Below are 23,336 nucleotides of genomic sequence, written 5' to 3'. Positions count from 1 at the left end.
TCCATATTCAAACCCAAGTTCTTTGATAACAACTCTTGTTTTTGCTCCTGTGTACAGGTCTATGCTGTATAATGGTTCGGATGTAATCAGAGACCTGGAATGGGTTATATTTGATGAGGTCCACTACATCAATGATTCTGAGGTGAGGCAACATTTATTTGTTTATTTATTATTAATCATGCTAATAATATACAAATTATACACAGCTGTGAGGGCATTAATTAGAATTACCCACACTCGGTACCTTTGGAACAGTCTAACACGCCCAAGGCGATAGCCGAAGGTGTTTGGAGTGTTTCAAAGGTACCGAGTGTGGGTAATTTTACTAATGCCCATAACAAAATGATCTGTATTATTTGTTTTATAAGATGATGTTTTATTTGTTTTCATAAAATGATGTTTTATAACATGATTTTACTAATGACTGGTCATTGTTAGGCTTAATAAATACCATGTCACGTGTACGTTCTCAACCGATCATTTGATTAGGATCCGCTTCATCTTCTTATAAATGACAATATTTCTCTTGAACTAGAGAAGTGATATGCTAGTATATTCAACATTTATGTTAGCCAAACCTATTAAACAACAACAAAAATATCTTGCCAATCTACAATCAGTTACCCCTTTGAATTTGCGAATCTTCAGTATCCATTTCGAATAGTATGTATTACAACCAAAAAAAAAGAGCTTTTTCAGTCATTCCAGATGTGATTTTAAGGCTCAGTTACCTATTATTTGGCAAGCATGTGCTTACTGCAGTCTGTACACTGACAAGAAAAAGATGAGTAGGTTTTGCTACAGATTTATTCTTACAAGGTTTTTTTAATCCAAAATATTTGCAATTTTCCCCATTTTAGAGAGGAGTAGTTTGGGAGGAGGTTTTAATCATGCTTCCTGAGCATGTGAATATCATCTTACTCAGTGCTACCGTCCCAAACACCATGGAATTCGCTGACTGGGTTGGGTAAGCATCTGCACTCAAAATTACTGTATGGATCGTTATTTCTCAGGCCTGATAATTACCCAATTTAAATCGGTTTCCTGATTATTATTTGTTCCCGATTTTTTTTTCCCTGATTTTTATTTTTATTACCCAATTTTTATTTTTCTTCCCAATTTTATCCTGATTTTCCCTATGTTTCCCTAACTTCTATTCTTCTCTATTTTTTCCCAATGTTCTTACTCGAAAGGGGGGAATGTTGTTTGATGCCATTTTTTGCCCCAAAATCCTCTCTCTTTTTTTAAATTCAAGGGGGGCGTGGTTGATGGAAAAAAAAAATTGTTTGTTAGTGCTCACTATCACCCCTGATTTCTATGTAATGAATGCAATTGTTTTTACCCTGTTATTGATTCCGATTTGTGAATTAATCTAATCATGTAATCATGTAATTCAACTGAAGTAACAAATATTGCTGTTTCCTCAATCTTTGCTTCAATTTTAAAGCACATTGAGAGATTTTGTTATCCTTGCTCAAACGATGTTGCTCAGGATAATCTGCTTCGTGAGTTTCTGTAGAACTCTTAGTGGCCCTCCAAGGCTCCAAGGAAGCACTATAGTATGTTTCATTAGGATAATGTGGGGGGTGGAAAAAAAATTAAATAAATATATATATATTGAGGACTTATGGACTAACAATATCATGATAAGCGTGCATGACAGAGCTTTATGTATGACATCCCTCTGTCATATTGAGATATTTACTTGATTAATGATACATTCAGTTGACCAGGTTGATATGCAGCATTATCACAAGCCCCTATTGCAGGCCTCTTCAAGCTTTAGGGGGCAGGAAACATGTTAGAGATAATATCGTAAGCATGACCTTAGTATTAATGCAGTGAGAATTGAAGATTTGAGAACCATTCTCAATTTCAGGGAGCCAGTTACCAGTTAGACCTATGTTAGTGCATGTCTTGCCTATTGGCACACACACATGCTCATCAGCACATCCATTTGAGGAGGCGCGATAGCTCAGTTGGTAGAGAAGTGGTCTCGTAATCCGGTGGCTCAGGTTCGAAACCAAGGCGATGCGCTAGTGCCCTTTGGTAAGGCATTAATCCTCACTACCAGGTCCCTCAGAGAGGACCTAAAGCTGTCGGCCGTCTGGTTGCTTACTTACAAGCATTTATACTTTCTTAGTGGTCAGGTAAAAATTACCATCAAACATTCTATTCTATTTGTTTGTGTTGCTAGGAGAATCAAAAGGAAACACATCTACGTGATCAGTACCTTGAAGAGACCCGTCCCTCTGGAGCACTTTCTCTATACAGGCAACAGCAATAAGACGAGCAATGAACTCTTTCTTCTGGTGGATGCTCAGAAGACCTTCATGCAGGAGGGGTAAGTAGAAATATGCATGGGTTGAATGCATGGATGATGATGATGATGATGGTGATGGTGGTGATATTGGTGTTGGTGGGTGATGATGTTGATGATGTTGATGATGCTGATGATGATAATGGTGATGGTGGTGATGTTGGTGTAATTGTTAGTGGTGATGATTTAATGGTGTTGGTGTGTGCTGATGATGATGATGATGATGGTCGTGGTGGTGATGATGTTGATGATGCTGATGATGCTGATGATGATGATGATGATGATGATGATGATGATGATAATGATGATGATGATGATGATGATGATGATGGTGATGATGATGATGATGATGATGTTGATGATGGTGGTGATGATGATGGTGGTGGTGCTGATGGTGATGATGATGGTGATGATGGTGATGATGATGATGATGATGATGATGATGATGATGATGATGATGATGATGATGATGATGTTGGTGTTATGGTGGTGATTTAATGGTGTTGGTGTGTGGTGATAATGATATCATGATATGACGGAGTGGTGGTTATGATGATGATGTGATGGTGGTGGTATTGGTGTTGTTCTTAGTGGTGGTGATAATGGTGTTGGTGGTGATGATGATGGTGGTGGTTGTGGTGATGGTGGTGGTGTTTGTGTTTTTGATGATTGTGAAGGTGGTGGTAGTGGTGGTGGTGGTGGTAGTTATTTTAGTTGTGTCAGTGGTGATGATGATAAACAGCAATAAGTCAAGGAATGAACTCTTTCTCCTGGTGGATGCTCAGAAAAACTTCCTCCAACAGGGACAGTAGGAACATTCATGGAATCAATGATGATGATGATGATGATGATAATCATGGTAGAGATGATGATTATGGTGTTGATTATGGTGGGGGGTAAGAGGTGTGGCGGTTATTATGAGGAGTAGGATGAAGCGGATGATTAGAATAATGATGATTTTGTTGATGATGCTGAGGATGATGATGATGATGCTGATGATGATGATAATGATGATGATGATGATGCTGATGATGATGATGATGATGATGATGATGATGATGATGATGATAGTGATGATGATGAATGATGGTGATCATGATGATACTGCTGATGATAATGATGATGATGATGATGCTGATGATGATGATGATGATGATGATGATGATGATGATGATGATGATGATGATGATAGTGATGATGATGAATGATGGTGATCATGATGGTAATGCTGATGATGGTGGTGGTAATGAGGATACTGCTTCTGTGGATGGTGATCATGATGATGATAAGGAAGATGGTTCCCTTCTAAGGGAAATTGCTCATTTTTATCTCTCTGTGTATAGGTATAAACAGGCTGTCAAAGCCAAGAAGGCGAGGGCTACAAAAAGCAGCACTGCATTCGGTGCTAAGGGAAACAGAGAAGGACATTTCAAGAGTGTAAGGTTCTTACTTTATTTTTATGCCACCATGATCAAACCCTGACTGTAGAGTAAGAACCAGCACAAATTATGTTAGCAATCAAATAGCTCAAACATTTGCTCTCAAATTTGAGAGAACTATTTTACAGAATAGGCAAATTTAAGAAGAGAGGGTGTAGGAGAATAGAAATGCCCCATGCCACAGTTGGCCATGTACAGTGTGTATGTGTAAACGAGATTGCATATGAAGAAGCTTATTGTTATACATTGAATTAAATTGGGATTATTTTTCAGACTACCTATCCAGTCAATATTGATATTACATTGTTATTTACTTTCAAATCTGTTATCAAATAAAGGTTATTGTCCAAGGGATTAATTGTCTGGGTACTAGTTATCTGTGAAGATTATTGACCTCAGTAGTCACTGTTGTAGGGAAGTAATATATACATGTACATGTAGTTATAATGATTTCATCATACTATTGTTTTAACTTTGAGTAGAATTTTTGCTATATTTTTGCAAATGTGAGACTGAATGTTCTTACACTTTAGGACAAGAACGTGTACATGTCAGTGGTGGAGATGCTTCGTAAGAAGGAGCAGCTACCAATCGTCTGCTTCACCTTCTCCAAGAAGCGTTGCAACGATAACTCGTCTCAGCTGTCAAATCTTGACCTGACGACCAGCTCAGAGAAGAGTGAGATCACAGTGTTCATCAAGAAGTGTGTTGACAGGCTGAAGGGATCCGACAAGAAACTTCCGCAGGTAACGAACAGTTCCTTTCTCCTTCAGTTAAATACTTTATGATTCAGCAACTGCAAGAATTGAAAGAAGTTGCCAGTACGACTCTGGCTGACTTTTGAGAGAACTTGCCGTAGGATTAGATGTAAAGATATACATGTACTTGTCCACTATACTGATTGAAGTTCCGATTTATATGACTAGTGATATTGAAGGTGCTGAATATTTTGGCCTTCTGGGGAGTGTTTCACAAAGATTAAGACTGAATTTAAGTTGGACTTAACTATGGCTGGCTGTTCATGCCACTGTTTGCTCTCAACATTTACTGACATTGGCCTCTCAAGGGAATTACAAATCACGGTCACAAATCTACAGAAGTTACCTATTTTGATAGTTCATTATTAAACGAAAAAATATCATGTAAAGATCATAATTGAGATACCCATGGTGAGAGCAACTAGTGGCATGAATGGCCTGCCATAGTTAAGTTGATCTTAGTTTTTGTGAAACACCCCCTGGTCTGATGCATTTAAAGAGCTCTGCAAGCACGCCTCATGATAGGTCGTGCCAAACCTGAATTTTGGCTTGATTTCAATTTCATGATAATATTAATGAATGTCATCATGATTTGAAAGGCTCTTTGCAATAAATTTTGATCAGGTAATAAATTTAGAGGGAGGCATTGCAGAACATTACCTGCATCATATCTGCAAAATTGTGTCATTCATGTTTGATTTAAACATATATTACAGAAGTATTACTTACTGATTCTTTTCTCATCATGTTGATCAGGTGGTTCATTTAAGCGGGCTGTTGAAGCATGGCATTGGAGTACATCACAGTGGAATCCTACCTATACTCAAAGAGGTGGTTGAAATGCTCTTTCAAAGAGGACTTGTTAAGGTAGGAATTTTTTAATTGAAATTCATGTCTACATTATGATTATATATATCATTCCTCAAGCCCATGTCGAGTTGCTGTTAAATAAAAAAAAAATTGACTGCTGCTAATTCATTTTTTTAAACAAAGGATTTAAAAACTATGTGAGAGCTGGCAGTGGACAGGTAGCAACACTACAAATTAGCTTTTATGTATCATTATTTTTGTAACTCCTGTCAATTCTGTACATATGCATACATGCCAACATTTGAAAATCAGAAATCTGTACACTATGTGCGCGAAGCGCACATCACGGGCACAAAGCGCGAAGTCCTTTTAGCCGGGGCACAGGGCCTGCTTTAGGGCCCTGGAAGCTCTGGGTTTCCAGATGCTCTCTGGTGCAATCTGAGCCTATTTTAGGGACCATTTCCCCTAAAATTCAACCCAAGTTTATGGGTAATTTTTGTGTCATACCAAACAAAAAAGTGATTGAAGTGAATTCCACATTTTAATTTATCCTTGGCAGAGGCAGAGCAGATAATAGACATAGATTTAATTAGCCACTCATGCAGAGTGATGCATTTAAGTCTAGTTACCTTTTAAATAATTATACATGACATAGATCTATGCATAAAATGAGACTGGCAATAATGGTATTCAACTTTCCAGACAACAGTCAACAATCCAAAATTATTGTAACTCATTGAGCTACATGTAAATGAGGTTGTCAAAATCAATGTCAGCAGAACAAGACATCTGTTGAAAAAATATAATTATTTCTTCATGAAAGGAAGGAGCATTTGGCTATGGGCACCACATACTTTCAAGTTTCAAAACAATGAATTCAGTGCAGGTGTTAAACACCCCTGAAGCTTCTAAGTTTCTGCATGTTGTGAAACCCCATGATGCTTTTATTTTATGGGTATATTTAAAGTTAAATAATTATACAAATACTTGTATTATAATGTAGTTGATGGATAACCCATATAGAATGGTACCAATGAACTGTTTTGCGCATATCTTACCGGTTAACACTGTTCAGTGTTAGTTTCAAGGTACCCTGTAACAGTAATTAAGTCATTCTGATTATTTGGAGGTAGAAGCTCCAGCATGAAGGGCCAAGTATGTAGACTTCTTTGCAGCCTGCAAGACATCATCACTGTATGTTGTGGTATAGCATGTCAGGTTTCTGTTCTGCATACTTAGTTTGTGTGTGAGAAGGGAGCTCATAGTTCTGGTGCTCATATTACAACGATGTTTAGTCTTGATCTTATCTACCATCGAGAAGACCCTCTCTGCATCACTGTTGCTGTGAAATACCACCAAAACACACTTCATCACTTGGGAGAGCAGGGAATACTTTCTCTGGTATCTTGACAGTTCCATCATCTGCCCAATTACATGCCACTTCTGGTCAATTCTTGTCACATCTTTGGTGCGGTCATCTATTGTTTCATCTATTTGATACAGATTGAACTCGTCCTGAAGTTGATCCATCTTGTCATCTGGTATTAAGCTGAATCTGGAGGTAAAATATTCCACTGTAGTGAACTTGGCTGTGCTTCTTTGAGAAATGTCAAGCACCTCTGCATTCACAAGGAGCTCCTCATTGAAAGGATAGTTGTGAATCATGTAGCTTGCTGCAGCAATGTAGAAATTCTTCAAACCTTGGAAAAATGTCTTCAAATCCAAGGAGGCCTCATTCTCTTTCAAGAACTGTCTGCATTCAAACCCTATTTGAACCTCATCATTGCTCTTGTGGTGTGCTTCATTGGCTAGATCTATCTGGGTGATGTTTTTTGCTTGGCGAATTACATTAGGTTTCACAAATCTGGACAGAAGTCTAGACAGTTGACTTACAAGAATTCCATGCATGTGATGAATTAGTGGTTCGTCTCTCTGGAATAGCTGGGGATAGAGGAATAGGAAGACACATGTAGAGCTATTGATCATAGAGCCAAATAAACATTTGTATTACGCAATCAGATATATTGATATTTTAATGACATCAGTGACTCCACATAGGCAATTACAACTGAATACATTCTTGACAATAATCAAATTCCATGTTAAATTTTTATAGTACATTCATATTTCTGTAACAGGGATTCCAAATCAATGATTGATTACAACTGAAAACATTCCTATCAATAATCAAATTTGAAGTATTAAATTCTAATCATTAATCATATTCATGTTTTAATGACATCAGTGATTCTGAATCAACAATTACAACTGAAAACATTATAGTCACTAATCACATTAAATGCAAACAAATAATACTCTGCAGAAGAAATTGAAAATGAATTAATTAACCAAAAACATGAATGTACAAATATTTTCATTTAACCCTTACTGTACTGGGCTATTTTGAGCACCCACTGACTGGGGGGGGGGGGGGGCCTGGGAGGCCCCCCCCCCCCTATGATCTCGGCCGTCGATTGTCCGATGAAGACGAAAATTTGCATGTTTGTAGATATTTACGTAAGGAACAAGATGGAATAATTAGTTTTTTCTGAATATGCAAATTTTTGTCGTTAGCCTAATTAATTATGCAAAATGCGCTAATTTTATGCATTTTACCGAAAACGTGTCAAACTCCACTTTTTAAATGTTGAAACTCATTATTCATATGAAACTTCTTTTCTAACACAAAAAAGTTGTTTTAATGTAATTAATAATGATAATTTATGCAAATTTTGATGCGATTTTCATTTTTTTTTTTTTTTTTTTATGACATGCGCATACTAATTGTTATGTAACGCCTTACAAGTGTATCTGATTTCGACGAAAATGGTATCAAAATGTGCGTAAGACTTGAGGGAAAAAAGTCATGAAACGACAATTCAAAATTCCAAGCGGTTGCGGCGCAATCTCCGAAAATGTCGAGGGGGGGCCTCCCAGGCCCCCCCCCCCCCCCCCAGTACAGTAAGGGTTAAAACAGAATAATAATCATACAAATATTACTCATCAAATTGAACTCCACATTCTTACTGCAATCAAATCCTTCAGCTTTCCCCAAAAGTTGTAAATATCTACAGAATTGAAATGGAAATGAAATAAATGTTAGTACTGAACACATAACACAATAAAATCAAGGGTACATGCATCTTTGTAACACAAATAATGAAACTACTTTCAAGTAGAATAACACAACAATAAAATCAAGGGTACATGCATCTTTGTAACACAAATAATGAAACTACTTTCAAGTAGAATAACACAACAATAAAATCAAGGGTACATGCATCTTTGTAACACAAATGATGAAACTACTTTCAAGTAGAATAACACAACAATAAAATCAAGGGTACATGCATCTTTGTAACACAAATAATGAAACTACTTTCAAGTAGAAAGATGTAAGATTAAATCAATGCATGGAACCAAATGTTTTAGTTTAAACCATGTAACATTTTAATTTAAATAAAAAATACAGTGTATTACCCACCTCATTGGTTTCTTCAAAGATGGGCGAACATGCTTTCAGGAATAGAGCTTCCAGCTTACAATTGGGGTCAATCAACTGCTCATACACAAGAGTAGGTTTGTTTTTCTTCAGAGGCTCCTTGGCTTTCTTACTCGAGCTTTATGAAGCACTCGACTGTCCCTTGTTAGCTTTGATTTTACCTCCATGTAGCTTTGGGGTTTGTGAGTGTTTTTTACTTAATTCTTGCTGACTGAAGAAATATTTGCTAAGATCACATTGTCTGTGAGCTGCACTAGATGTAGTATTAGTCTGTCCAGAGTTGCTACCTTGGTGAACATTTTTGCTGCTTGCACTTGGCGTGGAAGTCTGTGTAGCTTCACCCTTTGTAGAGCTTGCAGGCTTGATTTGTGCTATTCTGCCACTTGTAGATGAGGTAGTGGTAGTCTTAGTCTGTGTACATGGAGTTCCACCCTTTCTAGAGCTTGCGGGCTTGATCTATGCTGTTTTGCTTGAAGAGCTACTCGTGGTGGGCATCTCTGAAGTGGTATTGCCCTTCACCTTGGTATCATCACAAGTTCTCAGCTTCTTTGGATTTCTGGTAGAAGCTGAAGGTGATAATTCCCTTTTCTTGCCGACTTTGGCTACTTTTGTTGTACCTGTACTTGCTTGAGCTTTGAAGAACTCCGTCAAGGGCTGCCAATTCTCAAGAAGCCTTTGAAGAGCTGTTCCAAGAGAGAGCCACCTGGGGAGAAAAAAAGGAAAAACAGTATCAAAATACACCATCATAATTATCTTTAAAAAATAAACATCAAGAAAGAAATACCATGCATGAATTTATATAGCTGTTTTCTTGTGAATTTTGTGAAAATGTCATCACTAGAGTGTCCTCTAACCCAATACATACTGAATTTTGTTTTCTAGCTTCTTACATGCTATTGCTATTTATTTGTTTGTACATGCATGAACATTATCTTTTTAATCTGCACAATAAGAAAAAGTGAAATTTGTTTTCCCCATTCTGCTGATTAATGTGCCTCACCATCCTAGCACTGGGAAGAAAAAAAAGACACTCTAAGTTCCATTTTTCATTTCTAATATTAACATCTCACTATCAGCTAAGTGAGTTAAAACTAATTCAGTGCCATAAATGTCTCTCAAAAAGCCCTCAATGCAATTTTGAAAGTCAGAAGTGTAAAATTTTTCATTCAATTGCAAATCTAGATTTAATTGATTCTTTAGACTTTACTTACCGTGTCGGTACATGCTTTAGAATTTTCCTGATTTCAATGCCATGCTGTGCTTGAAGCTTTATGATTTCCTGGTGCCATAGGCTGCTCTTGTCCATGTAGTACCAGATGTCAATGAGAAGATCATCAAACTGAAACTGAAGACTCTTTCCACCTTTCTTTGCAGACAAATGCATGAGGTGACAAGAACAACCAGAAATGTACACATTGGGATTTTCCTTGTTAATGTATGCTGCCACTCCTTTGTGTTTTCCGAGCATTACCGATGCATTGTCAGTTCCGAAACTTACACAATCTTTCCACGAAATGCCCCAGTTTTTCAGTTCACTGTCCATTATTTTGAAAATATTCTCACCGGTGGACCTTTCAGAACATTCTCTGAGTGACAGAAGTTCACACACTACCTTGCCAACATTCTCATCAAAGGTTCTTAGTAGAACAGGGTAGAGTTTGACTGCGCCTTGGTCCGTGCTACCATCGGTAGCGATGCTGTACGGATGATTTTTCACATTAGCTGCCAGTCTTTTAGCATCATTGTCTGCTAGAGAATGCATCACATTTGTTGTTTTTGTATGAGCAGCAGCATATTCCTTTGCAATTTTAGAGTCTGGAAACATTTTGCGAAACAATTGTCCAGCATGATCAGAAGCATTTAAGGCAATATTATGCTCTACTAAAAAATCGGTAAAACAAACCTCTGCATTGATAACGGAAGTGTCTTCCTTCTTGCCGAAGAATGATGTCAATTGCTTTGATGTCTTGGACGCATTCACTTCGGCTTGCTCATTGTCTTTATGCTTTTTATTGGATAGGTGCCTCGTAATGTCGTTGGCTCCTCCACCACTGATCTTTAGATCATGCCGACAATAAATGCAGTATGCATATTCCTCCCCTTTTGTGCTTGCTCTAATAAAGGGAAATCGTTCCTTGTATTCCTGTTTGTACTTCTGAATTTGTCTTGCTGCTGTTCCGCTCATTTTGACAGATTTTCTTCCGAGACAAATCACAAAGTATACGGTACCTCGAAACACGTACTTTGCATGGGGACCCTATGCATATACGATGCGCTAGCCGCGATAGCGAATGCGTGCATGCTGATATGCGCATGCAAACGTATAGAAATTATACTTACGAGATTTGCCAGCGCAAGTATTTACGTACGGAAATGTTACGTACGGAAACACATATCAGAGTGCACGTGGCGCGCAGCAACACGCTGCCACTGTACGTACATATCAGTGCACGCTGCACGCACCTTGCGCAATGCAATCCGTTCAGCACTCGATCGGATCAATGCTATGTATGGAAAGCCAAATTCCCCAAAATCGGAACGTTCCGTTTTTTAGGGCTATAAAAACTTCAAAAACGGAACAGTTCCGTTAAAATCGGAACGGTTGGCAAGTCTGCATATGAGGTCTTTCAGGCAAACTGTGTAACTCATCTCCTTATGGGGGTGCCTGCAAACAATTACCCAGTGCACTACTGACTGTTACCTCATTCTCATTCCTATGTAGAGGTGTCGTGGTCGAGAGGACATGTCACCGGACTGCCGATCACAAGGTCCGCGGTTCGAGTCCCGCCACGGCACTAATGTCCTTTGGCAAGACATTAATCTACATTTGCCACACTCAACCCAGGTGATGTAAATGGGTACCTGGCAGGAATTAATTCCTTGAAATGCTAGAGTGCCTTAATATCAGCCGTGCTAAAGCCAGGGTAATAATCTTGAGCGCCAGGGTTGTCAAGTCTGACAGACATGAGCGCTATACAAGATCCCACTATTATTATTGTTATTATGTTGGCCTCTCCCTCTGCATGCCTCACGAACAATCCATGTTCATGAAAAATATACCACTTACCTCATCTTTTCTCCCCCCCCCCCCTAGTTGCTCTTTGCCACTGAGACCTTTGCAATGGGGGTCAACATGCCAGCCAGGACTGTCCTCTTTGATTCTATCAAGAAGTTTGACGGCACCAACAAGCGTCACCTTCACCCAGGGGAATACATCCAGATGGCGGGCAGGGCGGGGCGTCGTGGGCTGGATACGACTGGCATGGTCATCATCCTGTGCAAGGGGGATGTTCCTGAGACGTCTGATCTGCATTACATGATGAAGGTGAGCACTAACATTCAGTCTAGAAGGAGGCGCTATAGCTCAGTTGGTAGAGCAGTTGTAAGGCATTAATCCTCATTACCAAGTCCATCCGAGAGGACCTAAAGCCATCGGCTGTCCGGTTGCTTACTTACAAGCATTTATGCTTTCTTAGCAGTCAGGTAAAATAAGATTTAAGTGCAACTTTGCCAGTTAATTTTAGATAGACTTTTAATTGAATCAAGGCAATCCATCTTGATTTGAATATCTATTATTTATCAGGCAAATTCATTTTTACGATATTCTTTTAAAAAGGTTGTTCTACCAACCTTGAATCCCAGTTGTCTCCATCCTACTCGATGGTCTTCAAAGAGCTGTCATCTAAGTATCAGACATGGGTATAATAGAATCAGACATGTAATTAATTTCACTGTCTTCTCTCTTATAGGGTCGTCCCACGAAGCTTGAATCTCAGTTCCGTCTGACGTACTCCATGATCCTCAACCTGCTTAGGGTGGAGGAGCTGAGAGTGGAGGACATGATGAAGAGAAGCTTCTCCGAGTTCACTACCAGGAAAGATGCAGATAAACACAGGCAACTCATCAAGGACCTCCAACAGCAAGTCAAACAGGTATCCAATGCTCAAATTGTTTACATTAGGCCTAAATAAAAAAAGATGTTGTATTGCCCTTTAGGTGCCAAAACACGGGTCGGTCGGTCAGAAATCTATTTGTATGCCTCCGTTACGAAGTAGCCGGAGGCATTATGTTTTCGGGTTGTCCGTCCGTCCGTCTGTACGTACGTCCCGTTCTCGTGATCGCGTTATCTCAAGAACCGACTGATGGATTCCTACTAAACTTTGGTCAATAAAGGGCAATACAACACTTTTTTTGTTTAGTAGATGTGAATCACAGTTTAGAGGGTATTGGTCATATTTGTAGCTTACAATGCATAGAAAAAAAATCAAGATTCCCAGAGTCCCAGCAATAACACTAAAGGTAACTGGGCATTGTGGCGTGCGCCTGTAAATCCAGCTTACTATGGAAGTCACAAACTGATTCATTGTTGGTCAAACAGTTTTTGAGCATCAAGTAACGCCTGGCTGGAATGCTCCCCAGGGAGTGGAGATTGTGCACACAGTGTGTGCGGGCAAGCACTGGATCCAATGACATGGGTAATAGTATATTTGTAAAGTGCTTAGAGACACACATGACTTGTATTAGGCGTTATATAAAAGCTAAATATTATTATTTTTATTCAGCCGAGGACGCGGGTTCGAAACTGAGTCACGTCTTTTGGATGGTGACGTTAAAAGTCGGTCCCCAAACGTAAATAATCATATCTGATTGATACACATCTGTAAAAACCCAATTACACACACACATACAGACATTGTTGCTTGAGAGGTAGTTTCCAACTTTAGACCAGTTTAATGACGTGTGCTGAAGGAAGATAAAGGGTTGTACGTTTTGTAGGTATTTGATCTAAAAATTCTGCATGTAAAAAGATGCGAACAGACACCAGCAGATCTTGTTAGAGATCTCCCACGACAAGCCAAACATGAATTAGGATTGACATATACTCTGTAGGATACCAATAAAGGGCTTCTCTTAGAGTACCTGTTGTTAATAATAATAATAGGCATCTATGTAGCGTTGTCTATCTAGACAGTTCTATTCCAAGGCGTACAAATTAATTATTATCCCGGCTTTAGCCTAGCTGCCATTTCAAGGAATTAATTCCTGCCAGGTACCCATTTACCTCACCTGGGTCGAGTATGTAGATTAATGCCTTGCCAAAGGACATTAGTGCCGTGCCTTCTATCGAGTTTGTATAATGCATAATCCAAATAAGATTTAGCTTCTTTTTGTCTTGTCTGAAATGTCTTTTGCCTGCTGAATATAAATATATTTTTTTCTCTCTCATTTATTTGGTTCTGATATAGATTCGTGATATTGATTGTTACATGTGCTCTGATCTGGAACCATACTACAGCACATGTAAGACGCTGAATGAACTCAGACGAGAAACTCAGGTTCGTAAAAGCTACTTGATGCTCTCCACCTTCAACAGTATTTGTTTATTTTCACATCATTTCTTCTCTCTAACACACAAAATACCTTGATGCTATTATTGGAACGAAAACAAGAAGTCACATCTTCCTGTCCAAGTTGTCAAGGTTGCTAGTTCCAACAAATGTTGAGCTAAACAATGGTGTGGTGATCACACCAGCCCCAAACACTGAATTTGCCCTGTTACAGCCAGTTTCTTGAATGGTTTCGTGTTGTATCTCATGCTCAGGCTATGTTGTTTGGAACCAGTAAACTGGAAGACGAGCAAATATGACGTTAGCATTTTGGTATTATTTAGGGAGGAACTGTAAAAGGAAAATATTTAAGTATGCAATAGGTTATCTGTGTGTTTCTATTGGGGAGTAGTATAATCATTTTTTTCTGCCCAGGGTAGCCTCTTCAGCAAAAATGCTGTTCTTCCTGAGGGCCCTGCAATTAATACCCCAGCAATTGCTAGGTTCCCATTTACAGCTGGGTGGAGAGTGGTAAATGTGGATTAATGTCTTGTCAGAAGACGTCAGTGCCGGGCTAGGATTTGAACCCTTAACCTTTAATTAAGAGTCAAGTGAATGAACCACTATACCAAGACACCTGTATGTTACTGAATGAAAGAACACACTTTCTGTCTCTCACCCTTTCATGTAGAAAATAGTCTTGTCCCATCCTGCTGGTGTGAAATCACTGATACCGGGCCGGGTCATCATCATCAGGAACAAGCGTTACCGGAAGAACACCCTTGGAGCCGTCCTGAGCACCTCGGGCGCCTCCAAGGACAGGAAAGTAAAGACACTCATTCTGTGCAACCCCCAGAGCAATAAGGACTCAAGTAGCAATAGCGGTGAAACGGGAGATGAGGCGGATCTTCATGTGCCTCCCATCATTAAGGAATCCTTTTGGAGACCAGAAGGGGAACCGAGCCACATCGTGGAGGACTTCATAGCAGATGATGTTGTGGGAATCACCATTGTTACCATGAAGCTAGATGCCAACAAGATTGTGGAGAATTTTAACAAGAGGCAGATCCCTAGATTCAGGTAGAGATATAGGAATTTTAAACCTATCCATACTCCTCGCTCTCCACTAATCTGTGGAACACAAGTATATATTTCAGTTTTTATCTCTTTTTAATACCCGTTGGTATTTCGAAGATCTTTGATTTAATCTACTGTTCAAGCCTTATATCTATACAATCATCTATCTCATAATAATGATGATAATTAGATCAATTTATATAGTGCTCTACTATATAGATATAGTCTACTTCACTATGATGACAACAAAACAGTGCTACTTTACAGACACACAGTGAAAGAGCTCATCATGTTTCATATCTCATTACTCATTTGAAGCAGGAACTTCAAACTTTTTACCAGTATTCTTCTTCTCAGAAAGATGTACTGAATTGCTTAGAATGTATTTAGCTTAAAGTTTAGAGCAGAAATGGGCATAGGAAGATGAGCTGATCACACTGGTCATGCTTAGCAATCTAGTTCATGGTCCCAAATGTCTATGTTGGAGCTTTTAAGGGTACTTGATTAGAAGCAAATTGTCAATTTATTTTACATTTTACTAGTTGAACAACCATTATACTACAGGTGTTAAATAAGTCATTGTTGGTCAAACAGTTTTTGAGTGTCAAGTAACGCCTGGCTGGAATGCATCCCAGAGAGTGGAGATTGTGCACACAGTGTATGCGGGCAAGCACTGAATCCAATGACCAGGGTAATAGCTAGTATATCTGTAAAGCGCTTAGAGACATTTGTATTAAGGGCGATATAAAAGCAGAATATTATTATTATTATGATCAAAAATGCAGACTCACTCTTGTGTAGCTTCTATCAAATTAGTTCAATTTACCTGAAAATCAAAACTCAAAATCAGCTTTAAATTCTTGATTTAGGAATGATCCCCCTGGTCAGTCAGCTGTGTCGGCCACCCAAGAACTCCTAAGACTGACCGAGGCCAATCCCGATAGCCTTGATACTCTTGACCCGGTCAAGGATCTCAGTATCCGGGAGATGGACCTCGTTGAAAAGTTCATCAATAGGGCGTATGTGGAGAAAACCGTTGACCAGTTCAACTGCATCCTGTGCTTCAACTTCCAACAGCACGTGAGTCCATGGAGTCAGTAGATTATCTGGAGATTAATTATCTTATCCAATCCAATCTAATCCAGGGATTTGTATTAAAAACACCATTATTTCTTCCTTATTTCTGAAATGTTATTTTTGTAACCTTTCCGGGGCATCCCATTCACTCGAACATTTGAAATAATTCACTTATTTTGTTTTATAACGACGTAGAAAAACTTTCTGTAAAGCAATATTCTGAAGAATTTCTATGTCAAAGTATATGATGTATTATGTATGTAAACTTATTTTGATTCTTTGTATGTTTGTAAAATTTGAGCAAAACAAATTTCCAATATTGGACAATAAATTGAAATTGAAATTGAAACTTAATTGAAATTACTAGTTGCCTAGTCGAAAGCGTTGATGAGACTGAAAAATGACTGAATATACCATTCATGATTCAACTGGTAAATACTAGGGTAGTGGCTAGTTGTATAAGCATAGACTATTTTCTTTATCTTGGATTATTTTACCTGACATTGATGCCTTGAATGCTCTATATGAATAGAGGGTACATCTTATCTTCTCATACATGATACACATTGGTTATCATTTTGTTAGTTGTGATAATAAATTGGATACACATGTGATCACCAAAATAGGGTGCACACTCGAAACTTTCGGGCAATTTCAGGCATGTCTCATTCTCATTGTATAATCTTTCTGATCATATTGTGCGTGACATTTGCTTCTGGGTTTATTTTACGGTCAAAGATATAGGATGAATTGGGCTTTGGTTTTTATGCTAGGTTTAGGATTAGGGTTAGGTACTTTGATGGATTGTAGTTACAAATTGGACAAGTGTTAGAAAGTAGGAATCATGGAGCAGAGCTCGCATGCCTCTGGGCAACAGTGAAGCATTTCACTTTTTTTTGCGAACCCTGGCCCATAGGTAACCATTTCTTTCCTCTTCTCCTTGCTTCTCATTTCCTTCTCTTTCTCCATATTTCTAAGATAATTGTATTCATTATGTTGACTTTGTATATACTGTGAATTTCTGATTTTTATGGCCAAATAAATAAAAAATAATAATAAATAATAATAATAGTGGTAGCTGCATCAAATGTCATACAATGGAAGCTGAATGATGACCTTAAGCACTACCAATAGGCCTATTTTGTGTTGGACACGAATGGGCATGCCGGTACATGTTATCCTAACATGCTATTTAATTTATTGATTTGGGATATTCTCCATTTCCAGTATGCTAACATGTGCCATAAGATGAAACTGTTGGAGGACATGAGGCACTACCGGTATCTCCTGTCTGATAGAAGTCTCCTACTCCTTCCTGAATACCATCAGAGAATACAGGTGAGTGCATGAAGAGCATCTTTGTTCCTTGCTTTGAGTGACACACGATTAGCCTCTGAAGGTATCATAGAGGCGTGACTCGCTTTCAAGACCATTCTGATGGGGAACGTAAAATAATGTAGAACATATTGAGGGTTCAGTGAAACAAAGACGTAACTCCATATTTTGCCAAAATGAGTATTTGATATCAAAATGTTCAGAAAAATGTGGGCTTTCCAGAAAACACAAAGACTTAACTCCACTGAATACCCCATTGAAGTCAATGGCTAGTCACTAGTGAAACATAGACTTACAGTAACTCCTTATTAAACGCCCAAGTGCTCAGTCACACATAAACCACTTTTTCTAAAAATGGCCAAAGTGTCACTGACCCCTCGATATTTGGGGTGGGAATGCCTTTTCTGAACTCCTGGCTTTCTACTCTGGTGCACTTTAAACCTGTCTGTCTCTTGGCTGCTGGTATGCTGTATTAGCGATGGCCATGTTCTGACACCTTCAGACTAATGCATAAAACATATGCATAGCATGGTTTATATGTATAACATCAACATAGAGATATCAGTCCCATCAGCTTGCCCCTGTTCACTTCGTATCTGATTGTGTTTAATGCTGGGAAGAATAAGAAATGCATTTAAAGCCCCACTGCACTATTTATAGCTACTCGGCCCTCCATATAGAAAACAATGCCTAGTAGGTGCCTGTTGTTCCCCCATGATCGCCTTTTTTCTTATTCTTATTGAAAGCTGATTTGATGAGATAAACACCTGTCACTGACCTTGCAGGGAAGTCTAATCCCCTCTGGCCAAACTAATACAGACAGGCTTTAAATGACAATGATTGATATTTGTCAGTGCTTGTACTTTTCCATCCCATGCCTGATAGGTCCTGAAAGAACTGAACCACATTGACAAGACCAACACCATCCAGCTAAAAGGCAGGGTAGCCTGTGAGATCAGCAACCATGAACTTCTTATCACAGAACTTGTCTTCCAGAACATCCTTTCGCTGTACCCGCCCAATGAGATCGCTGCCCTGCTCTCCTGTATGGTCTTTCAGGAGAGAAGGTGCAGCGAACCAGAGCTTACAAAGGAACTGAATTATGTAAGTATTGTGGTATATTCCAATACAAAATATGTGCCCTCAAATATGTGTTCTTTTGCTGCCCTCCCCTCTCTCCCCATCACCCTGGCGCAGTTTATACCCAACAGGCAGTGACCTGACATTTGAACGTTGAATGGCTGCATGATCGAGCAGCGAATTTTTATTCGCTTTTTGGTACATATTCACTGCTTATTGCTAGTTACACTGCTGCTGCAAGAGCGATTTCTTATTTTCGAAGGCATACCGTGCTAAAAATTCCTAATTCTTATTTTCAAATGTTGGCAGGTATGGTCTATACATCTATGTAATTCATTTTCTCTGTATATCCAGGGTGTGAAGAGGATCCAGGAGGAGGCTCTGAGGATAGGGACGCTACAGCATAGATGTGGGGTTCAGATGCCTGCTGAGGACTACGTGGAACAGTACCGCTTTGGACTCACGCAAGTCGTCTATGAATGGGCTAATGGCATGGTGAGTGGTATGCCTGCCTGTAGTGAATCCCTCATGTCAGAGTCATGTGATGGAGTTGCCAATTTGTCTGAGAATTTGGTCTTCATTTTTTGTTGTTGAGATAAATCTTTATTCAGATAAAATCATGGATAACATCGTACATAAATATTCAAAACACTTAATCACATGTTTAAATGAGATCAAATCAAATTATATATATCTCTATTTACTTGATAGCAGATTGTAAATCAGCAATTATCTTCCTCCACTTAGTAATATTCAAATCTGTTGTCTTAGTTTTATTTTCCTCTACTTCTAGTTTGTATTTCAACATAAACAAAAAATATATGCTTATTATTCTCGTTACTACATTTTTATTAAATAGATTTCCAACACTCGCTTTATAGATTGCAAATAAAGCAGAATTTGGTCTTCATGACTTTACACAAACTTCATAAACTTCTGGTTATTTTTCTGATTTTCTTCAAACATTTTTAAAATGTTTTTCCGATCATTCTGTTTTTAATCTCAGCAACAAGTCATTTGAAATTGTGTACATGCGGTGTCAAAAGATGCTTATAGACTTTGAGACAATGATATCGCCAAAGATCAGGATGGAACAGTATTTGCCTCTAGCATATCATGGCAAATATACAGGGTCCAGATAGTTGTACGACTCCTGTGACAATTGTTCCGTCGTAATTTTCTACAATAACCAAATTCCCAACTTCAGCCCTGGACCCAACAAGGTACCTGACCCCAAGCCTAACATGAAACCCAATTGCTACCCTTACCCTAGACCCAACCCTATACATGTACTTTTGATGAAATAAAGCTGATGAAATAAAGTACGGAGCAATTGTGGCCAGAGCAAATTTTGGATCACCATCTAGATTCCCCCTCACATGGTTCATCAAGGATAATCTTCCTTACCGGTAATTAAATATATAAAAGAGGAGATGAAACATTCACTGAAAAGCAACCTCTTATAACTTTATCATTATATTTTTCTCATGATATACTGTAAGTGAAATTGAGCTCTGCCTTCTTTCTTTTGCAGGAGTTTTCAGAGATCATTGGCCTGACGGATGTCACCGAGGGGATCATTGTCAGGACGATCCAGAGATTGGATGAAGTCTGTCGCGATGTCAGGAATGCAGCACGCATAGTAGGTGATCCCATCCTCTTTAGTAAAATGGAGGAAGCATCACAACTCATCAAGAGAGACATTGTGTTTACTGCAAGTTTATACACACAGTGAGCTTGTGTAGGGTACAACAGTTGATGACAGAGCTGATGGCAGAATTTATGACAAACTTAATGGCAGATCTGATAGTTGAGTTATCTATAAAGACTGATAGCAACATTAATGGCAGAGTTTATTGCGCTTTTGATGGCAAACTTAATGGCAGATCTGATAGCTGATTTGTCTAAGACTGATAGCAAAGTTGATGACAGAGTTGATGGTTAAATTGATTGCAGAATTGATGGCAAAACCGATGGCAGAGTTTATGACATAGTTGATGGCAGTGTTGGTGGCAGAGATAATGGCAAAGGTGATGGAAGAGTTAATGGCATAGTTAATTGCTGACTTGATGGTAGAGTTCATTGCAGATTTGATGGCAAACTTAATGACATATTTGATAACATATGTAATGGCTGATTTGATGGCAGATTTGATAGCAGGGGATAGCAGATCTCGTCTGGTTAAAGCAGTGGTCCCATCAGTGTATGTCAGTGAACATTACACACTCTTTTGAAAATCAGGAATTAATGCTATGGAAACAGTATATTGATATTCACCAGATCTCCAGAATTCTTCATAAGTGAATACATAACTCCGTATGAAAACTAGATCCATGTGTACATCTTATCAAATAGTTTATATGGGTGATTACCAATAAGTTAACAATATTTGATAAATGCTGCAATCTTTAAGTATACCTTGTGGCAATATCTCCTAGGATCATAGATTGTTTGATATATTGTATGATGTAATTTGCAAGAAAGTGCCATATATTTATACGAGGTACTGGTTTCAAAATTAATTTTTCTACAGCTATTGGTGCAATCGACTTACTTATGTTTAAACAAAAATCATCATCTTAGAGTTGAGGGATAAATGCGCTCATTTCAACATTCATGTACCCTAAGCTGGCAAATAGTATATTCGGTGTGTTATGATGAAAATCAAAGAAGAAAATACTGAAGTTTCATACGTACACATGTAAGACAGTAAGAGCGACTTTGGGAAATTCAATATCTGTATTTTTGTTTATTGTAGTTATTTTATGAATATTGGTTCCCTCACAAAAATAGTGATTTTCAGTCCTTAAAGTGACTTGGTAACATTGTCTCAGATTCTGAAACAAAATCCTGGATTTAGGTCATGCTGCAATGATAATTAGAAACCTTTACGTCGGTCAGGAACCCCATAACTTTTACAAGCCGATCGCCTGTCTGATTATCAAAAATATTTATGATTGGAAATCAAATTTTTTTGTTTTCCTAATGGTTTTTATAACACTACAGTCTACTGGAGAAAATGAGTATGGTAAAACTGGTCACTCAAAGATTTTTACTTTTTTGAGGCACTTCATGATCATTTTGAAGCGCAATTTTTGTGGGGCTTCAATATTCCACCATATCACAGATGCAGATAACACATAGGGCCATGCATCTCAGAATTAACATTGTTAAAAGATGCCTTTAATAGAATAATGAAATGGTTCGTTTAGAGATGGCAACTTACACCTAGATGTGCAGTACCAGTATATAAAATGATTTTAGTGACCATGTTGATAATATGGTGTGATTATATTGCTTGAAGCATGTATTCTTGGAAAATTGGGATTGGTAAAAAATAAAAATTTGCGATTGGATGATTCATTTTGATCGTTTGTTTTGATATGATTTCAATGCAATAAAGTTTGCCATCAAAATGCAATTCCGAACATAAGAAATTGTCTACTTGGAGCAAAAAGTACATGAAGTCATATGATTTTATTCAATATATTTTAAGCTTACCTAGTTCTTAAAGGAGCTAGCAGCTATTTGTAACTTTGCAGTTAATGAGAGGAGTTGCAACTGATATAATGAAATATTTGCTACTCTGTAAAAGACAGGGCTATAGGCTTATATTCATAACCATGCAGTGCCTCATCATCACCTGACTACATACCATTGTATAGTTGTCCGAGTGATATTTTATGGATATGGGCCTCGTTCCAAACTTTCCACACAGAAAAAGATGTACAGCAATGAGACATGTGCTTATTCCTTGATTCTCAAAGAGTTTTATCCACAACATTGGATTTTTATTGCATAGCTATATAAAAATCTTCTTGTATTGTATACACATAAACCTTTAAGTGCTGTATTTGTCTTTTTTAAGTAGGTTTTTTTTGCTAAGCAAATAAATATTTCAGTGTGACTCTGCCAATCTTAATCTGTCAACAGTTTTCCTGAGTTTCATCCAAGATGATCTATCCTTTTTGTAACATGCTGTTTTTTGTTGTCCTTTTAAGAAGTAAAGAAGATATGAAATATTTTTGGTTAAAATAAAAGTCTTATAAATTAGCAATTGGTGTGCTGTCATTGTTATTCTTACATGGATCCATTGCAGTGAAAAGTGAAACCGGGAGGACATTGGGCAAGAGAGAGAGAGGGGGAGAGAGAGACAGAGAGAGGGAGAGACACAGAGAGACTGAGAGAGAGACAGACGGAGAGACAGGCAAAGAGAGAGAGAGAGAGAGAGAGAGGGAGATCACAATGAGAAATGTTAGGATGGAGAAAGGGAGAGAGATCGAAAAGGATTTTAACATGAAGATTGGGAAAGGGTAGAAAAGAAATGAGAGGAAAGAATGAGAGAGACACAGAGGAGAGATGAAAAGGCAACTGAAAATTGAGATAGAGTTGAGATGAAATTAATCATTGAGAGGGACATGAGATGAAATCCATTAAAATAATAAGAGAGAGAGAGAGGGTAGGGGAATGATTTTTAAAGGTAGAGACAGAGAGATACAGAAGGAGAGAGAGAAAGAGAGAAACGTATTTAAAGCATCTATCAGGGATTTGCAAGCCTCAAAAACTCATCTCAAAATATATCTGTAGCAGCAAATTTTCAGATCAAAAGAC

The 23,336-nt window shown here is 38.3% G+C and overlaps 1 protein-coding gene across 1 annotated transcript in view; it reads left to right on the top strand.

The window, feature by feature from the left end:
- Window positions 1-21,630, top strand: part of LOC588833 (helicase SKI2W) — a 35,044-nt gene extending 13,414 nt beyond the window's left edge. Inside the window, exons 10-24 of the mRNA XM_030997512.1 lie at window positions 58-142; window positions 861-967; window positions 2,198-2,344; window positions 3,664-3,757; window positions 4,293-4,505; window positions 5,274-5,384; window positions 11,924-12,154; window positions 12,579-12,761; window positions 14,076-14,165; window positions 14,848-15,236; window positions 16,103-16,313; window positions 17,538-17,648; window positions 18,531-18,749; window positions 19,080-19,220; window positions 20,260-21,630. Of these exons, the coding sequence (XP_030853372.1) occupies window positions 58-142; window positions 861-967; window positions 2,198-2,344; window positions 3,664-3,757; window positions 4,293-4,505; window positions 5,274-5,384; window positions 11,924-12,154; window positions 12,579-12,761; window positions 14,076-14,165; window positions 14,848-15,236; window positions 16,103-16,313; window positions 17,538-17,648; window positions 18,531-18,749; window positions 19,080-19,220; window positions 20,260-20,460 (2,533 nt within the window). The 3' untranslated portion in view covers window positions 20,461-21,630. The remainder of the gene's footprint in view (window positions 1-57; window positions 143-860; window positions 968-2,197; window positions 2,345-3,663; window positions 3,758-4,292; window positions 4,506-5,273; window positions 5,385-11,923; window positions 12,155-12,578; window positions 12,762-14,075; window positions 14,166-14,847; window positions 15,237-16,102; window positions 16,314-17,537; window positions 17,649-18,530; window positions 18,750-19,079; window positions 19,221-20,259) is intronic.
- Window positions 21,631-23,336: the final 1,706 nt, after the last annotated feature.

Source organism: Strongylocentrotus purpuratus, unplaced genomic scaffold (assembly GCF_000002235.5).
Source record: "Strongylocentrotus purpuratus isolate Spur 01 unplaced genomic scaffold, Spur_5.0 spur5_scaffold_4, whole genome shotgun sequence".
NCBI classification, from domain to species: domain Eukaryota; kingdom Metazoa; phylum Echinodermata; class Echinoidea; order Camarodonta; family Strongylocentrotidae; genus Strongylocentrotus; species Strongylocentrotus purpuratus.
The sequence above is the reverse complement of the archived record's forward strand: the minus strand, read 5'-3'. Positions and strand labels throughout refer to the sequence as shown.